Source organism: Citrus sinensis, chromosome 4 (assembly GCF_022201045.2).
Source record: "Citrus sinensis cultivar Valencia sweet orange chromosome 4, DVS_A1.0, whole genome shotgun sequence".
Lineage (NCBI taxonomy): Eukaryota > Viridiplantae > Streptophyta > Magnoliopsida > Sapindales > Rutaceae > Citrus > Citrus sinensis.
Window position 1 is genome coordinate 25,540,213 of NC_068559.1, and position 17,983 is coordinate 25,558,195.

At 35.4% G+C, this 17,983-nt stretch overlaps 3 protein-coding genes across 3 annotated transcripts; 2 read left to right on the forward strand and 1 right to left on the reverse strand.

The window, feature by feature from the left end:
• The first annotated feature begins 1,940 nt into the window (after nucleotides 1-1,940).
• LOC102620930 (lipoxygenase 6, chloroplastic) lies at nucleotides 1,941-6,758 on the forward strand. The gene is made up of 9 exons (XM_006483993.3): nucleotides 1,941-2,420; nucleotides 2,694-2,977; nucleotides 3,092-3,329; nucleotides 3,437-3,769; nucleotides 4,041-4,126; nucleotides 4,217-4,324; nucleotides 4,791-5,092; nucleotides 5,288-5,554; nucleotides 5,733-6,758. The coding sequence occupies exons 1-9, from the start codon at nucleotides 2,033-2,035 to the stop codon at nucleotides 6,490-6,492; spliced, it is 2,766 nt and encodes a 921-aa protein (XP_006484056.1). The 5' UTR covers nucleotides 1,941-2,032; the 3' UTR covers nucleotides 6,493-6,758.
• LOC102623270 (4-coumarate--CoA ligase-like 9) lies at nucleotides 6,657-9,798 on the reverse strand. The gene is made up of 6 exons (XM_006484276.4): nucleotides 8,495-9,798; nucleotides 7,747-7,936; nucleotides 7,512-7,657; nucleotides 7,327-7,394; nucleotides 7,115-7,217; nucleotides 6,657-7,018 (listed from the first exon to the last, which is right to left on the reverse strand). Exons 1-6 carry the CDS (start codon nucleotides 9,551-9,553, stop codon nucleotides 6,893-6,895), a joined length of 1,692 nt encoding a protein of 563 aa, XP_006484339.2. The 5' UTR covers nucleotides 9,554-9,798; the 3' UTR covers nucleotides 6,657-6,892.
• A 3,057-nt stretch (nucleotides 9,799-12,855) lies between these two features.
• Nucleotides 12,856-16,421, forward strand: LOC102620652 (uncharacterized). The gene is made up of 4 exons (XM_006483992.4): nucleotides 12,856-13,655; nucleotides 14,542-14,973; nucleotides 15,245-15,551; nucleotides 15,874-16,421. Exons 1-4 carry the CDS (start codon nucleotides 13,185-13,187, stop codon nucleotides 16,011-16,013), a joined length of 1,350 nt encoding a protein of 449 aa, XP_006484055.1. The 5' UTR covers nucleotides 12,856-13,184; the 3' UTR covers nucleotides 16,014-16,421.
• The last annotated feature ends 1,562 nt before the right edge of the window (nucleotides 16,422-17,983 follow it).

Here is a 17,983-nt window from a genome sequence, read left to right on the forward strand (position 1 = left end):
AACCACGTTTTTCAAACTATTCAACCAATTGTTGTGGGTCATACCAATCTTTAGAAATTAGAATATGGCAGACGTGTCTTTTTTTTTTTTCAAATTTTTTTAAGAAAAATTATCATTACACCACATTTATTTTATCTTATATTCATCCAATTATTACAAAATTATAATATGTATTTTGCACCACCTTTCCTTTTATATTTATATCAACTAGCCACTTTTGTATTAACACTATTAAATAATTTTAATAAAATGATAATTTTACTCCTAAATAAATTAAAAAACTATTTTATCTTACAAAAACTTTTAAAATTAAAAATTATAATCATTAAAAAAATCCCTAAATTTAATTAAAAATAAATCCCAAATAGATATGCTCAACTGATTTTTACTAAATTTAGATTTTACAAAATTTTAAAAATTATTTTTATTAAAAATTATAATTTTACAAAATTTTAATAAAAATAAATGAATTTATTTATTAAAAAATTATAATTTTGTAAAATTTTATTAAAATAACTGAATTTATTTCTTAAAAGAATAAATCCTAAAATTTTAATAATTTAGGGGATTTTTATTAAATCCCAAAATTTTGTAATTATTTTTATAATTATAATTTTATATTAAAATAATAATTTTGGGATTTATTTTTATTAAATTTAGGGATTTTTATCATTATAATTTTTTATTTTTTAAAGTTTTTTATAAAATAAAATGGTCTTTTAATTTATTTGGTGGTAAAATTGTCATTTTATTAAAATTATTTAATTGTGTTAATGCAAAAGTGGCTAGTTGATACAAATGTAAAAAAAAAAAAAAGTTGGTACAAAATACATGTTAGAATTTTATAATGGTTTGATGAACAAAAAATAAAATAAAGATGGTGTAATGATAATTTTTTTTAATTATTATTATAATTAAAAAACAAGTACTTCAAATAATAAAATTGGCTGCTCTAGACAGCTCATTTTGATATGATAAAGGATCATCGTGTTGATACTTAGTTTCCCATTCAATTTGAACTAAATAATTGAGAAAAAATAATTATAATTTCCTCTCTATAATTTTTTTTGAAACATCACATGCTATTCATAACAGTAATTTTCTAACTAACGGGTGATTGTGGCGTTAAAGTTGCATAATACCTATCACTCTAGGAATGATAAAATGGGTCAACAATTCGTGTTCGTGTTATGTTAAATTAGTGTCTTGTCAAATTTAGATATATCCAAACACAACTGATTTAATAATCGTATCAAAATATTGAGACTCTAACCTAATACAGAAAATAAACAAATTACCTAATAACCCACTTAATATTTATATATTTAACAAAATTTACATTAAACATTCACACACTGTTATATAAATCGATATTATAAAATATATATATGTCAATCAATATTTTAGACATTTATATTATTAAAGTTTTAAATTTATATAAAATTTTATAAATAAAATATATATGTTTATCCTTCAAAAAAAATAAAAAAGAGAGCATATTTAATATTTGAGTTTTGATGATAAGAATTTATAAATTAATTTAAAACAAAAAATATAATTATATTATTAATTAAGTAAATAAATTAATAACTTTAACCTTAACCCTACACAAAAAGAAAAATTATATTGACTGGAACCAATTCATTTAATAATTATATTAAATTTAATGACTTATATCTTTTTATTCCTACGGTGTTGGTGCTGGATAATCTAGTCGTGTTAAATTTTACTACACCTATACCACTCACCGGCTTCTTCAATACTACGTGACCTTCGCACAGCTTCGTGCGGATCTACGTATCGCTTTTCTGATGATTCATTGGTTCGTTACGCACACGCGTTTAGTGTCGAAAGTGCTTCATTTTGCGGTGAGAACAGACAAAATGTCTTTCTCAAAGCCCAGTTCTGGCTCTTAGCGAAAGACAACGAGGTCGTCTAGAATATGCGCAAGCTTGCTTTCTCTCATTCTTTGCTGTCCATGAAGTGTTGACTTAAAAAAAGACTTGGAAGAAAATTGTATGCAGTGAATCCAATGTCTTCAGCTCTAAAAACACAGCTCTTGACCGGCCCTGCCCTCCGGCGGGTTCCGGCTATACCCGGCGCTGTGAGTAATGGGAATCTCCGGCCGGCCCGAGTGACCAAGTCCAAGTTCTGCCCGATTCGGGCTGTTGTAAACAGTGATCAAAACAAAGCTACAGAGGCTGCTACGAAGTCGGTGGACGCAAAAGACGTTAACGGGTCGTTATTGGTTAGTAGCTCGAGTTCAAAGGAAGGGTTAGTTGATGTGAGAGCAGTGATCACGATAAGGAAGAAGTTGAAAGAAAAGCTCACTGAAAAGATTGAGGATCAATGGGAGCTTTTTGTAAATGGGATTGGACAAGGAATCATGATTCAGCTTATAAGTGAAGACATTGATCCTGGTTAGCTTCTTTTATTTTCTTATTTTTTAAGCCGTCATATCTTCTGTTTCTTGCATTTATGGTGGGAAATTTTTTTTTTTTTTGGGTCAAATGCTTAAATATTTTTTCTTAAATTTCTTTCTTTTTTTTTTTTTTTGGATAGGATAACGGTACTAAAATTTTCATAAATGACGATCATGCATCATGGCTATTTCTCTGCATCTTCCTCTGTTGCTTAAGATATTTTTTGGCAGGTTTTTTGCTTTAAACTAATTAATAGATTTGTTCTTGCAGTTACCAACTCAGGGAAGAGTGTAGAATCTGCAGTTAGGGGCTGGTTGCCGAAGCCGGTAACTTCAAGCAATGTCAACATTTTTCAATATGAGGCTAATTTCGGTGTCCCATCTGATTTTGGTAACCCAGGGGCTATTCTCATTACTAATCTTCACGGCAAGGAGTTTTACTTGTTGGAGATTGTCGTTCATGGTTTTGATGGAGGCCCTGTCTTCTTCCCAGCCAATACATGGATCCATTCACGGAAAGATAATGCTGAAAGTAGAATAATCTTCAAAAATCAGGTGAGAATTTTGTAGGAGCATTGCGAGCACTATCCCCTTTTGTCTGGCGGCCTCCACTTTATCTATGATGAATGGTTTTGCTTAAGCATTTAATCCCTTCATTATTGTAAACAGGCCTATTTGCCATCACAAACACCTGCTGGCATAAAAGATCTGAGGCGTGAAGACTTGCTGAGTATTCGCGGTAATGGAAAGGGCGAGAGAAAGCATCATGAGAGAATATATGATTATGCGGTCTATAATGATTTGGGTAATCCTGATAAAGACAAAGACCTTGCCCGGCCAGTTCTGAGTGGTGAGGAAAGGCCTTATCCTAGGCGCTGTAGAACTGGCCGACCACCAACCAAGACAGGTATTCTGCTTGCAAGATAATTGTAGGGCAATCCATGTGTGTTACAGTTCTTTTTGCGTAACCATCATGTAATTGGGTATTTGTTTAATGCCGTTGACCTTTTCCAGATCCTCTTTGTGAGAGTAGAATTGAAAAGCCCCATCCAGTCTATGTACCTCGGGATGAAACTTTTGAGGAGATCAAGCAGAACACTTTCTCTTCTGGGAGATTGAAAGCTGTACTCCATAATCTTATACCATCAATTGCTGCTTCATTGTCAAGTTCGGATATCCCCTTCACATGCTTCTCCGATATTGATAAGTTATATAATAGTGGTTTTCTCTTAAAAGATGATGATGAACAAAATGGGAGGAGCAAGCTGTTTCTCGCCACTGTCATTAAACAGTTTCTGAATGTCGGTGATAGATTATTTAAATATGAAACCCCAGCAGTTATAAGAAGTAAGTTTTTCACCTTGTATTGTTCTTCCTAGAGATGTCAAAACAGTTGACAGCGATGCTGACTGAATACAGTTACATCACAATCTTGGATCAAATCTTTGTTACCATCATTTACTGATTCTGGGTTTATAGTCTTGGGACATTCCTTTTTTTAGCAGCTCAATTCCTTGAACACATAGCATTCATAACTCAGTCTAAAAGGAAAAAGAAAAGGAATAAAAAATTCCTGGAACAGTATTTTCATTCTGCCTTTTATCATTATTGTCTCCAGGGGACAGATTTGCATGGTTGCGAGACAACGAATTTGCACGCCAGACTTTGGCTGGTGTCAACCCAGTGAACATTGAGTTTTTGAAGGTAAGATATAGGTAAATCTGCTATCTGTTACTTTTTATATCATGCTTTATTTTCTCTTTTGGGAAGTCTTAGGTTACATTTTTCCAACAGGAATTTCCAATCCTCAGCAAACTAGACCCTGCTATTTATGGACCTCCAGAATCAGCAATCACCAAGGAATTAATAGAGGAAGAACTTCATGGACTGAGCGTGGAAAAGGTATTGATATTGACATGCACTATGTTAAACAGCTTTGTATCCTCTTTCTTTCTAATCCAATGCTTCATTTCATGGACACATAAAAAGTGAGACGAATTAGGTGCATTTGTGGTCAAAGGTAAACTGTGCTTATGATATATTGGCTTACTTTCCAGCGTTGTTCCTATTGATATCAGCAAGTTGACCCAAAATTTTAATGTGGGTGTCGGCTACCAGGTCTAGTTGTAGGTTAGAAACAAAACATTATCCATTGCACCAAATTATTCAGAAATGCTCTTAATCATATCTGCCGGCTTAGTTTCTGGCAATAGCAGAGCCCGCGTTTAGGATTTTCCTTTGATTCTCATCATGTTATTGGTCTACTTGAGACACCACCAAACACAATGCATATTTCCAAGGAAAATATATGTATGGCTCTTGTTCAAGTAGGGAATTCCTGTTTTAACTCTACTATCTGATGATACAGGCTATTGAGGAGAAGAGATTGTTTATACTTGATTATCATGACTTGCTGCTGCCATTTATCGAGAAAATAAACTCCTTGCCAGATAGAAAAACATATGCCTCTAGGACAGTTTTCTTCTATAACAAGGCTGGCATGCTGAGGCCACTAGCTATAGAGCTATCCCTTCCTCCAACACGTTCTTCGCCTCAGAATAAACACATTTACACTCATGGGCATGATGCTACAACACATTGGATTTGGAAGCTGGCCAAAGCTCATGTCTGTTCAAATGATGCTGGAGTCCACCAACTAGTAAATCACTGGTAACTAATAAAAAATTAATTTCAAGCCTTGCTTTCATAATCAAGTAATTTTTTTTAATATCTATATATGTAATTTTTTTCCTTATTGATATTTAAAATTGGTGCAGTCCGTGTCTATATTTCTACAGCAAGTGATGTTAAAACAAAAATATGAAACATTGGTATCATTCCAACATGTTGATCTGAATTTCTCAGGTTGATGACTCATGCTTCTATGGAGCCTTATATAATTGCAACACACAGACAGCTTAGTTCAATGCACCCCATTTATAAGTTGCTTCATCCTCACATGCGCTACACGCTAGAAATTAATGCACTTGCACGGCAAAGTTTAATAAACGGAGGGGGTATAATTGAGGCTTCTTTCAGCCCAGGAAGGTATGCCATGGAGCTAAGCTCTGCAGCCTACAAGAGTTTTTGGAGGTTTGACATGGAGGCATTGCCTGCAGATCTTTTGCGCAGGTAGGGACCTAATCACTCTTGAACCTCTAAAACTTGAGTTACATGCACCCAATTTTCCTTTTTGTTTGCTTGTTCTGGTGGCATTATCACCATTTTCAACTCTTCTACCTTAAGGTCAATGTTACCTTCTGGTAAAGCAAACATACTGAGTGACTGATACTAGTGATAAAATTGTCAGGGGTATGGCTGAGGAGGATCCTTCAATGCCTAGCGGTGTAAGACTTGTGATTGAAGACTACCCGTATGCAGCAGATGGGCTTCTTATCTGGTGTGCTATAAAAGAGTGGGTAGAATCATATGTTGCACACTTCTACTCAGAACCAAATTCTGTCACGTCTGATGTTGAGCTCCAAGCATGGTGGAGTGAGATTAAGAACAAAGGGCACCATGACAAAAGGAATGAGGCATGGTGGCCCAAACTTGAAACCAAAGAGGACTTGTCTGGGATAATTACAATAATGATCTGGACTGCATCAGGTCAGCATGCTGCCATAAACTTTGGACAATATCCTTTTGGAGGATATGTTCCTAACCGTCCTACTCTTATGAGAAAACTCGTCCCACAAGAAAATGATCCTGGTTATGAGAAATTCCTTTTAAACCCTCAGCATACTTTTTTGTCTTCACTGCCCACTCAGCTTCAAGCAACTAAAGTGATGGCTGTCCAAGACACTCTGTCCACTCACTCTCCTGATGAAGAGTATCTAGGTCAGGTGAACCAGTTACACAGCCACTGGATCAATGACCCTGAAGTTTTGAATATGTTTGATAAGTTCTCTGCTAATCTGGAGGAGATTGAAAAGATAATAAATACAAGAAATAAAGATTTCCGTCTTAAAGGCAGATGTGGTGCTGGCATTCCACCATATGAACTGCTTCTTCCTTCCTCTGGTCCGGGAGTAACTGGTCGAGGAATCCCCAATAGTATTTCTATCTGATGGACTTAGCTAAATTGAGACACTGGTAGATGCCTTTTTGTCACTATCGGTTAGTGCATACCATTTTATTTCTGTGCTGTGCGGTTGTATGGACCTTCAATAGATCTTTTGGGGTTCGGTATTTGATATTAAAGCTCTGTAATTTGTGGGTAAAAGATATGATAGGACACAGAAAACTTGGAATATCATGATATTGGATCTGATCTGATCTTTGTAAAGCAACATATAAGATGCTGCAACTTATATTGAACATATCGTTTTCTGACTGTCTTTGGCCACGAAAAGTGAAACAGTGCATCTTTTGCATAGAGGAGAAAGAAATGAAGTACAGTTGTTCAGAAGGTCTTATTACCTGGTTTTTCTGCCTTAGCAACTGTGTTTTTGGCTAAGAAATATAAGTTTACAACTTGGAGGTTGCCTTTGAGTGTGCAAGTTTGATCAACTCCTTCCTTAACACCTTACCAGGGGCATTCTTGGGCAGGGAATCAACAAAGGTCACTTGTCTTATTCTCTTATACGGAGCAACCTACAAGCAGAAAAAAATGAAGTAGATGGTAAAAATCCGTCAAACAAAATACAGTTTTTTGTTCAGAAGATGAGAGAATAAGTATCGCATGCATACCTGTTGGGCAATGAAGTCTTGTATTTGTGATTCATCAATAATGCTCCAACGTTTTCTCACCACAAAAGCTATTGGTATCTGACCTGCTTGCTCATCCGGAAACCTGCCAATCCATCAAATGAGGCTTTAAATTGTTGTTCCGAAAAGAACCAATATTCCTTAAAAAAAATTATAATGAAACAGAAGAATAAGGGAAATAGATGATGACTTACGGAACCACAGCTGCATCAACTATATCCGGATGGGATTGAAGCAGGTGTTCTAGTTCTGCTGGGGCAATCTAAAGCAGTACAAACATGAGCACATGAAACTTGATTGTTAATACTACACTGATATGATCAGACTGACAACAAATCAAATAACATTTAGGGAGAAGAAAAGGGGTTCCAAATTAAACCTGGTAGCCATTGTATTTGATCATTTCCTTAATCCTATCCACGAAAAACAGAAACCCTTCATCGTCAATATAACAAAGGTCTCCAGTTCTTAGCCATCCATCAGAATCCAGAATGGCTGCAGTAGCTTCCTCATCACCAACATAGCCTATGTATATATATATGAACATTATGAAACTGAAAATATAAAGAGCAATCGTCCAGGTCCAAATGGGAGTGAAGTGCAAAAGCAGTTACCTTTCATAATGAAAGGCCCTCTAACCCAAAGCTCTCCAGGCGTGGAAGGAGGCTGAGGAATTCCTGATTCGGGATCAACAATTTTAGCTTGGCAATTTGATAAAAGCTTTCCTGTGGCGCCTACTACTTGGCATTCTTTTGGACCCACTGTTCCAAATATTCTCGCCGTTGTTTCTGTCAGCCCATATCCCTTCATCAAATTTTATTTTATCATTAATTATTACGACATTAAAGCATCCTTTTTTTCCCCTTTTTCTTTTATTTTAAATTTGTTGTTTGGAAAGAGAGATGATAGGTGCACCGAATTCCAAGCACAGTTGACGGTTGACAGTACGGTTCAACTGTAAATATCTAAAGATGCCAACTGCTCACATAATGCAAAACATACCAAAATTTAAATTTTAAATTTAAAAATAAATAAATAAAAGAGAGAGTGAGAGAAATTAAGGATGAGTAGTATTTTTAGATTTGGTTTCCTAAAAATTATTGGAGATGGACGAAAAAAGACAAAACCTACGCCAACTGACTCAACATATCCCAAATCTGAAGATGCCAATTATGCGAGCTCAGAATTTGTCTTTATGTATGACGTGTAAAATATCAAACATAATTTAAGCTGAATCTTTTTGTAGCAGATTTTTCTGACAGATAGTGACGAATAAAAAGAAAAAGAGTCTTGTAGCGGAGCAAACTGAGGACTAAGGAGGCATTCACCCCCTTTATTAGAGGTAAAACCAAAACTACTAACCTGGGCCAGATTCACTTTAGGCAGCCTCTCCTTAAACTTCCGAATCACACTCAAAGTCAAATGAGCCCCACCAGACGCCACGACTTCAATCGAGCTCAAATCATAACCGCCCATCGTGCCGCCGTCTCGTGCCATCCTCAAAACAACGGGTGGAGCCAAGACCACGTGGCTAACCCTAAACTCCTCAACAGCTTTCAACACCCTACCGAAGTCAAACTTCCCCATGCACACCAAACTCTCACCCATCCCCAACGACCTCAAACAGCAAGTAAAGCCGTACGAATGGAAGTACGGAACCGTACACAGCACAACCGCCGGCCTGCTCCTCGCCGCACGAACCGCATGACCTCCGGCCACGGCGGCAACCAAGTTCCGCTGAGTCAGCAGCGCTCCTTTGACCATCCCCGTCGTCCCCGAAGAGTACAAGATCGCCGCCGGATCAGATAGCGACACTGAAACCCTAACTCTCTCCTCATCATCATAATAGTCTAATGAATCGGTGGCGGAGAGGGATTCAAACTCGGGGGAGTCGACCAGAACGGTGCCGTATTTAAGCTGGGGGATCTTGTGAGCGGTGTCGTGAGTGGCGAACGCGATGACCGGTTTGGAGAGATGGATTTGGCGGAGGATTTCGGGTATGGTGCAGGAAGGGTTGCAAGGTGAAACGACGACGCCGAGGGAGAAGAGGGAGAGGTAGAGAACGGGGACGTGAACGGAGTTTTGAGAGAGGAGGAAAGCGACGTCGTATTTGGAGAGCTTGTACTTGGTTTTGAGGGAGTAAGCAAGAGTCTTGATGCGGAGGGTGAGGTCGGGATAGAGAATGCGGTGGCGAGAGGCAGTGTCGATGAGGGCGGTGGTGTCGGGCGGCGGAGCGTGGGATTCGAGGAGGGAGAAGACGTAGGAGGTGACCGACGTCGTTTCGGGTGGGAACGCGATGGAGGGGCGAAGGCTGTGAAAGATCTTGGTTTCGGAGCAGAACCCGTTTTTGGGATCCATTGACAATGAGTTGATGATCGCCATTGGATGATTTGGAGGAGTTGTTGAGATTGCAGTTGGCATTTTAATTCGAATTTTGTCTGTTCATTTTAAGTAAGAGAGAACACGGCTAAGCTAATTTGAATTTTAATAAATAATTAAATGATGTACTTTACCAGCACCAGTAAGCTGAGGGGACAGGACAATCTCACAGTAGCGTTTCTCCCTCACGATGCATCAGCGTCACCACGATCAGTGCCGTCTTTGGCTTCGGCGCTTTCATCTGAAACTCAAATATGAGAACAAACTAGTTGACAAGCAAAACCTTCTTTATAATACAGTGGACTCCTTTATAATACAGTGGACTCCCCTGAGTGGCTTAAGTGGCTTGAATGTATTTGCTTCGAGTCTCAAGGAAATCGTCTTTGTTAGGAGAATATGTGTCTTCTGATTCAAACAGGGGTTATGCTACAGACTTAAAGGTGCCTCGTATAATTGGGATCCTTTTTAGAATATCTCATGGTTAAAATAAAAAATAATAATAATGATGAGACAAATTATTTTTATTACTGAGCTCTAATTATAAAATTTATTAATTTAATTTAGTTATTTTAATTCAAGTGTTATAGAGATAAAATATTCCGTACATTAATTTCATGCTATTAGTAATATGGACAAATCTGTGGTACCACTGTTGTATGGTACCACAGATGGATCCAACCATTGGATCTAGCCCACAGTTGTCACCAAAGCTAGATCCAATGGTTGGATCCAGCTGTGATACCATACAACTGTGGCACCATAGCTGGATCCTAGTAATATGTAAAGTCATTTTAAAATATAAAAATATTTTTATATTTTTTAATATTTTCTCTCAATGTAATTTTTATAAAATATTATAAAAATATTTAATGATAACTGTAAAAAATAGATCATCATTCCAAACAACTTAAAAGAAATATTTTATTATATTTTTAACTTTTAGTGTCATATATTTTTTATGATATATAGCTATTATTATTATGTGCAGATAAGGTTTTAAGATGAATTCCGAAAAACTTATAACTTATAATAACATGTCCTTAATTCTAATTTATAACTCTCCTAAACTGAAACTATATTTTTTTATGATTATCTAAAAAATTATTAATATGTAAAATATTACTATAAACTATAAAGAAATTTGAATGTATATGAATTTTTGAAGTGCGCTTCAACATCGTTCAAAAACGAAGATTACACACAGCAAATGTAGACCCAACTTTAATTTGCAAGCTACGCTTTAAATTGCTTGATTTTAGGGCTAACGTTTTTTCGCAATGCCTGTCTGAATATTATCTTTACTTCACATAGGTATCGTCACTCAATCCCTTTTTCTCTTTTAATTTTTTTTTTAATGATTTAACTAACAGATTTTTTTTTTTTCTGAACCAGGAGGCGGTCCTGAGTGAGCTCCAACTATAGAAGGCACATTTAAGTCTCGTACCACAACCCAGATTAATCCCCGCTCGCACCAGATCGGCCCGTAAAAGGTAAAGTGCTGGCTAAAATAGTAAGAGTGTCTAATCACTGACTTCTCTTAAGAAGTGAGAGTGTCAAATTACTAATATCAACCAACTTTAGTTAATTAACAGAAATTATTATTATTATTACTATTACTACTACTACTACTACTACTTAGTTGATATATATGTGCATTCACAAGTGTATTGTGCTTTGTAACTCAAAATACACGATGTGTGTGATACTATAATGTTCTCCTCCCTAGGTCCTCGTGCCCTCGTGGGAGACGATCCAAATAGAACAAAACAATAAATGATCCATCCAGACATTAAATTACATATATACGCGGTTACCGATCACTATAATTAATTTGTCTATCACAATTTTCTCATTAGTTTTTACAATCCAAAGCACTTCCCAGTTCCCTCTCGCTAGATATTAACTTTTCACACTTTAATAGTGTAAATTTATATTAATCTAATAATCAAATAATTATATAGATTTTTTTTAAATCTTGAGTCTTGACTTAGATAGTGTTTAGAATTAAAGTTGAACAACTGTAATTTAAAAATTACAGTACTAAAATACTTGGTAAATACTAATTGTTGTAGCTTAAAAGATATGTTGATATGATTTTTCACTTGTATAATGAAAAAGTTATTATATCTTTAATAATTTTATCAAAATTATTATTTAAAATTTACATTTACTATATATTACTAATTTTTATTTCATAATTACAATTTTTTTTCCCAACTGTAACTTAAAAGTTAGAGCACCTCAATCTTAAACGTATACTTAACCATAATTCATAGATGAAAAAAAAACAGTTTGAAAAAAATTTTAAATAAAAATGTTATTAGTGACCCACCTAATTTTTTTTGGAAGTTTAAAAATACATAAAACTTTTAAAAATTATTAAAAGCATGACCAAAACATTTTACTAATTTTACTCCTTAAATATTTATTTACTTATTTATGTGATAAATAGAAGAGTGAAAATATATATTATCCTTTAAAAAACTCTTGAAATAAAAATAAGCTAATATTATTTTAATCAAATATATCTATTCTTTTTAAAGAAAAAATAAATAGTAACTAAAACAATTCTCTTCCTCCAATAAAAATTAATAAAATATAAATTGAAAATGAGGAAAGCACTCCATAATATTGAAGAGGGAGAATTATCTCTTGTTTTGAAAAATTTTAATTGACTTGTCTTTTGAAATTTAAAACGTTAATGTAACTCTTTAAATAAAAAATATATAATTTTATTTAAAGAATTTTTTGATGATTAATTAATGATCCACCTAGAGTTTGTCAAGTATACAATTAAACCATTTTCGTGTTACCTCAATTAGTGTATACCACTGTCGCAATGATAAAATGACCATTTACCTGCCCAAATTGTTTTCCTTTTTGAATAATTATCACCTAACCACTAAAATATTAGCAAAAGTTCAAGTAAAAACCATGATTTTCTTTGCCTAATAATTTACTTCCAGGATTAACGAAAAACTCTGATACAATTCCAAAAACTTAAATGGATCTGGTGACAAATATTTTGTGTATTTTTAGAAGTTTTGCTAGAAGTTGGATAGATTTCCCAATTAATTAAATAGGTGGTAATATTTGTCTTTTTGTCTGTTTCTTCTTTTTTTATATTTTTTCCATTAAAGGAAAAAAAAAAACTCCAAATTCCTAGGACACAGCTTTTTGAAACACGAGTCAGCACAATCTAGAATTTTAATCGCATACTTCGCCCACTATCATAGTACATGTTCCTTCACCTAGCAGAAAGCACCATTGGACCATTGGAATGATCTGTCCACACACACGCGCACACAAAATACAATATGTTCTGTTGAAACTTGACAAAAAAAAACATTTAAATTTGCCCAATGCCCCCCTGTTTTGTACCCGTCGAGATTCAATATAATATTTTAATTCTTTTCTTCATCTATCATTGATCTGGTTTGATTATTAAACAAGAAACGAACCGAGACAAGATCACAACTTTACTTTTGATCTATTATTGCAGTTTGCAAGCCAGTTGTCTCTCAGCAACTGAAACCCACAAAAAAAACAAATAAATTAAATTAAACAATCAAACTTTTCTTGACAAAATCTCAGCTGGGCCTAATCCAAAATCATAAATTTTGATTATTGATGAAGTAAAAAACTGAACTTTAGCTCAAACAAGTTCGTGATCATGGCTGATCCTCATATACAAATACAAACAGACCCACCTCCCGCTCAGACACCTCTTCTTAATAATTCAAACCAAAATCACACTCAACTTCCACAACAGCAGCAGCAGGAAAACCAAATCCCAGAAACTGATCTTGATCGGACGCTACAAAAGCTTGAATATTTTTTGACGTTTCTGGGCTTCAACCACTCTTCAGTTTTGAGCTTCGTCTTGTCTTGGACAGCTTTTTTAGTAACAGGAGTGCTGGTCCCAGTCGTGATACTTGAGTTGTCTAATTGTCCCGGATGTGAGAAGGGTCAAATTAAGGATTTTGAGTTGTGTATTGTGGCCTCCCAAGCTTGTTTAGCGGCTATTTCTTTGATTTGTATGTCCCATAATCTGCGTAAATATGGTATCAGGAAGTTCCTTTTTGTTGATCGCCATAGTGGCCACATGGAGAGGTTTCATTACCAGTATATTCAGCAAATAAAGGTGAGCATTTCTAAGTTTGATTGTGTTTACTGTCTGTTTTGCTTAATTGAGAATTGAGATAGATTTTGCAGCTTTCTCGAGTAGTTTTTTTCAAATGATGTGTTTTGAATTATGATTTGAACGTCGAGTGTTAAGGTGGAGACTGGAGAGGTAGGTGTTGACTGTAAGTTACAAGGTTTTAGGGTCTTTGGGTTGCAGAAAAAAATAATTCCATCTAAATGGGGGTGTGTGTGTGTGATGTTAGACATGAAATTTGAGAATCCTGATTTATGGTGTACATATTGGGGTTTGAATTGCCAACTTTAGTTTTTCCTTCAAATGGATAGTAGAATTGAATATGTATTGTAGACAAGAATCTAGTAGTAAAGGTTATATGATTCCCCCTGTCTATGATAAGCTTACCAAGATTATGATGTTAACCTTACATAAAAAGGCCAGAAGCTGAGTCTAGAAACCACTCTCATTTTTTCATCATATATTTCATTGTTTGGCCAGCACAGGATAGTGCAGATTGGGAAAGGGGATGCATGTAGATGATCCCCACTGATTTATGATTAAGGCTTAATTAAGTATTTTAGAATTTTAGTACAGTGGTGTCCTAGTAAATATGGACACATAGATGGCTAAATTCACTTCATTTCCAACCCTCCACTTCCAGGACCATCCTCTGATGTTGTTGAAAATTTTGGACATGGATGAAGATCACGGAATACTAGTTCTTCTAAGCGTCTATGTCATGATTTGTGTACCATGTTGCCTCCGAAATGGCATTTTTTTTTTTCAACTATTCAATTTCATGGTCTTTGCACTTCCTGTCATTTCTGTACCTTAAAGGAAATGGCAATCAGTATGTAATAAGATATTTGGTTTGCTACGATCTATGCAGGATTCTTTACGCTTGCTTATAGTCTGGTCGCTTCCATGTTTCATTCTGAAGACTGCACGAGAGATCATCCGCATTTTATATGTACATCATGAATCATGGTGGCAATCTGCTGCTATTCTATTTGCTTTGATTCTATCCTGGACTTACTTGAGTACAATATCTCTATCAGCCAGCATCTTGTTTCATGTAGTCTGCAACTTGCAAGTTATGCACTTTGATGATTATGCAAAGCTCTTGGCAATGGAATCTGATGTTGTGGTACTGATAGAAGAGCATATGCGACTACGCTATCATCTGTCTAAGATAAGCCACAGATTCCGAATTTATCTTCTCTTAGAGTTCTTGGTTGTCACAGCCAGTCAAATTGTGAGTCTTTTCCAGACAACTGGGTATGGCGGAAAAATCACTTTCATAAACGGTGGTGATTTTGCAGTGAGTTACTCTTTTTTATTTATATATTAGCTAAATAACCATGTGGGTAGATCTTAGTGGTTTTAGCTTCCATGCTCTTGGATTTGCAAAAGCTGTCTAAAAGCTCTATTGATTGGAGATTTTTTAAAAAATATATTACTCTGATAGCATCCACAATCTGCAGATAGAAAATTGGATCCTTTGCAATTGTTTTCATACTGTTGCACTCTTTTATGTTCTGGCTGCATCATAATTCAATTCTCATTACCCTCATTTCTCGACAACTTTCCAGGCTTCCTCAGTTGTGCAGGTTGTTGGCATAATTCTTTGCTTACATGCAGCCACAAAAATTTCCCACAGAGCCCAAAACATTGCATCGATAGCAAGTAGATGGCATGCATTGGCAACATGCAGTTCTGCTGATTCATCTCAACTTAGAGTCTCAAACAGTTTCGGAAACTTGGAAGCTTCCAGTCCATTGAACTCAGTGCATATGAATTATTCTGAAAGTGATTTGGTCTCTTTAGATTATGTTGCAATGCCAACAAATACACAATTGGCTTCATATATGTGCTCATATCACAGGAGACAAGCTTATGGTATGGTTTCAAATCTTGTCCTATAACATTCCTACTATTCCTATAATACTATCTCTCAATTGAAAAATCAAGAACTTACACTATCATCAAATTCAGTCATTTTCAGTCTACTTTACGGTTATGCATATGGGTCTCAATATTACCATGGCAACATGAGTGAAAGAATTGAATGGACTAAACGATAATTGTTTATATTGTTAAATCTCTACTGCAATATGATATTAGGAAAAGAACAAAATATATTTCATTGGTTGTCACATATGCTTGGGCAAACATCCAAAAGCAGGCAACTTATGTTTTAAGTGGCTTTTCTTCTGTGCAGTTATGTATTTGCAGGCAAATCCTGGGGGCATTACCATATTTGGATGGACAGTTGATCGAGCTCTTATCAACACAATCTTCTTTATTGAACTCTCTCTGGTTACCTTTGTACTTGGGAAGACTATAGTTAATTCCAACTGACCATCTACATCATGATGATTGCTCAACGATTCCTTCCCTGTGTAACTCAACGGAAAATCTTTCGCAATTTAAAATTTATGAGGTGAAACCATCACCACTTTTGAGGCAATTTCCACCACATTGGTTGTGAGTTGCAGGTGTAACTAATGATGCAGTTCTTAGACGTGGCGATATTAGCCTACTGCATGCAGCGGTAGAGAAGAGAGAAGACAGACCCGGAAAGTGGAGAGACAGTGAGGAGGAGGTTCTCGACTGTTGTAAGTTACAATCTGAGAACTTGCTATTTGATAAAAGTTTTGTCAAAAATTTTCAATACAGCCAACCCACACACTCGGGCAGTTTAAAAATCCTGCCCAGTTTTCCGCTTTTGCTTGCTTAAATATAGCCCACATTGGACCGAAGTTAAAAGCTTATCAATCTCTTTGAGCCACAATTGAGGTAACAAGAAAAGCAGCCCCTCGATCCAAAGGGTTTCTGCAATAGTTAAAAGAATTCAGTCAACTTTCAACGTCTGGTAATCCGAGAGATTTTTAAATCATCAACCTTTGATAATTTTCAAAGAACAAATAAACATCAATCTTTGACGTGTAAGCCGATCTTCTCCAGCGGATTCCAAAGTCGGGTTCTTTGAAAGATGCCCATCGTCACGTAGGCAGCATCGTCGTCATCTTAACTTGGGTAAATCATAAAGCTTAAGCAACACCCAGTAAGATCTTGAACTTGTCTTGGAAATCATCAACACTGTTTTCCCATGAACCAAAGCATGAACTCTTCCATTGTCATATATATATATATATATGGAGATAATCCCTTGGATAAAAATAAAAAAAGAGGTACATAGATTTATTACAAGGCGCGTTGGGGAAAATCCACTTCTTGCTGTTGCTGCAGTTCTTTCTCAATTTGGTGATTGATCATTAATTTAATTGTTACTCCCCTTGCATAGGCTAAATGATCTGTTTGTTTATATATGTTGAAGAAATCATTGATAGTGAAACAATGAGATATATCGTATGGTAAACAGAAATGAATTAATATCGAAAATTAATATCGAAAAAAGGTACCAATATTTCTCGAATTCAAATTTGAGATCCAATATTTATTATGAACAATGAAATTAATAAGTGATGAAGATTCCCTAATTATTTTCAATGTTTTATCAGAAGGAAAAAAAAAAATGAAGAGCATTAAAGCAATATTTTAAACCCATATCAAATTTTAATTCATTTAAACTTGTTTTTCTTCACATAGATTTATGGCCTTTACTTATTTAAATAGTGTTTGTTTGGGAATAAAAAACTCATGGTTGATTCGGTTTCCTTAAGAGGAGTTGGGATTAAATAAATTGATTATATATAGACAGAGAGAGATAGGGAGAGCTAGGACAATAAAAATCTATGTCGACAAAAATCAAAGCAAGCCAAGAGATGGCGACACTTCCATCAGAACTCATCGTGGACATACTCCTGAAATTACCGGCCAAATCTCTATGCCTTCAAGTGTTTATCCAAGTCATGGCTTGCTGTAATCACCAATCCTCACTCTGCTAAAGCCCACCTACTTACTCAGAGCCAGAAAAAAAGACTCATCCTCTGTCCTTACTGTTATCATCCCTGCACTATATCTCTTTACTTGATAGATGATGAAACAGTTTATGGTGACAAATTGGCTGCCACTATAAGATTGGAAAATTGTGAAAAGATTTATTTATGATCATCAGACACATATGGCGTTGTTAGGGTGTATGGTTCTTGTAAGGGTCGAGTGTGCTTGTGTTTTAATCCAATCCATTGTTCTTCGTTTTCACTCATGAATCCTTCTGCCGAAGAGTATCAAGAAATACCAAATTTTCCAATCAAACACTCACAGACTTGCGATTCTTATAGGACATTATCTGGGTTTGGTTATTCTGAGCATATTGATGACTACAAACTCACGAAATTTTGTAGTTGTAAAAAGGTTGAGTGTAT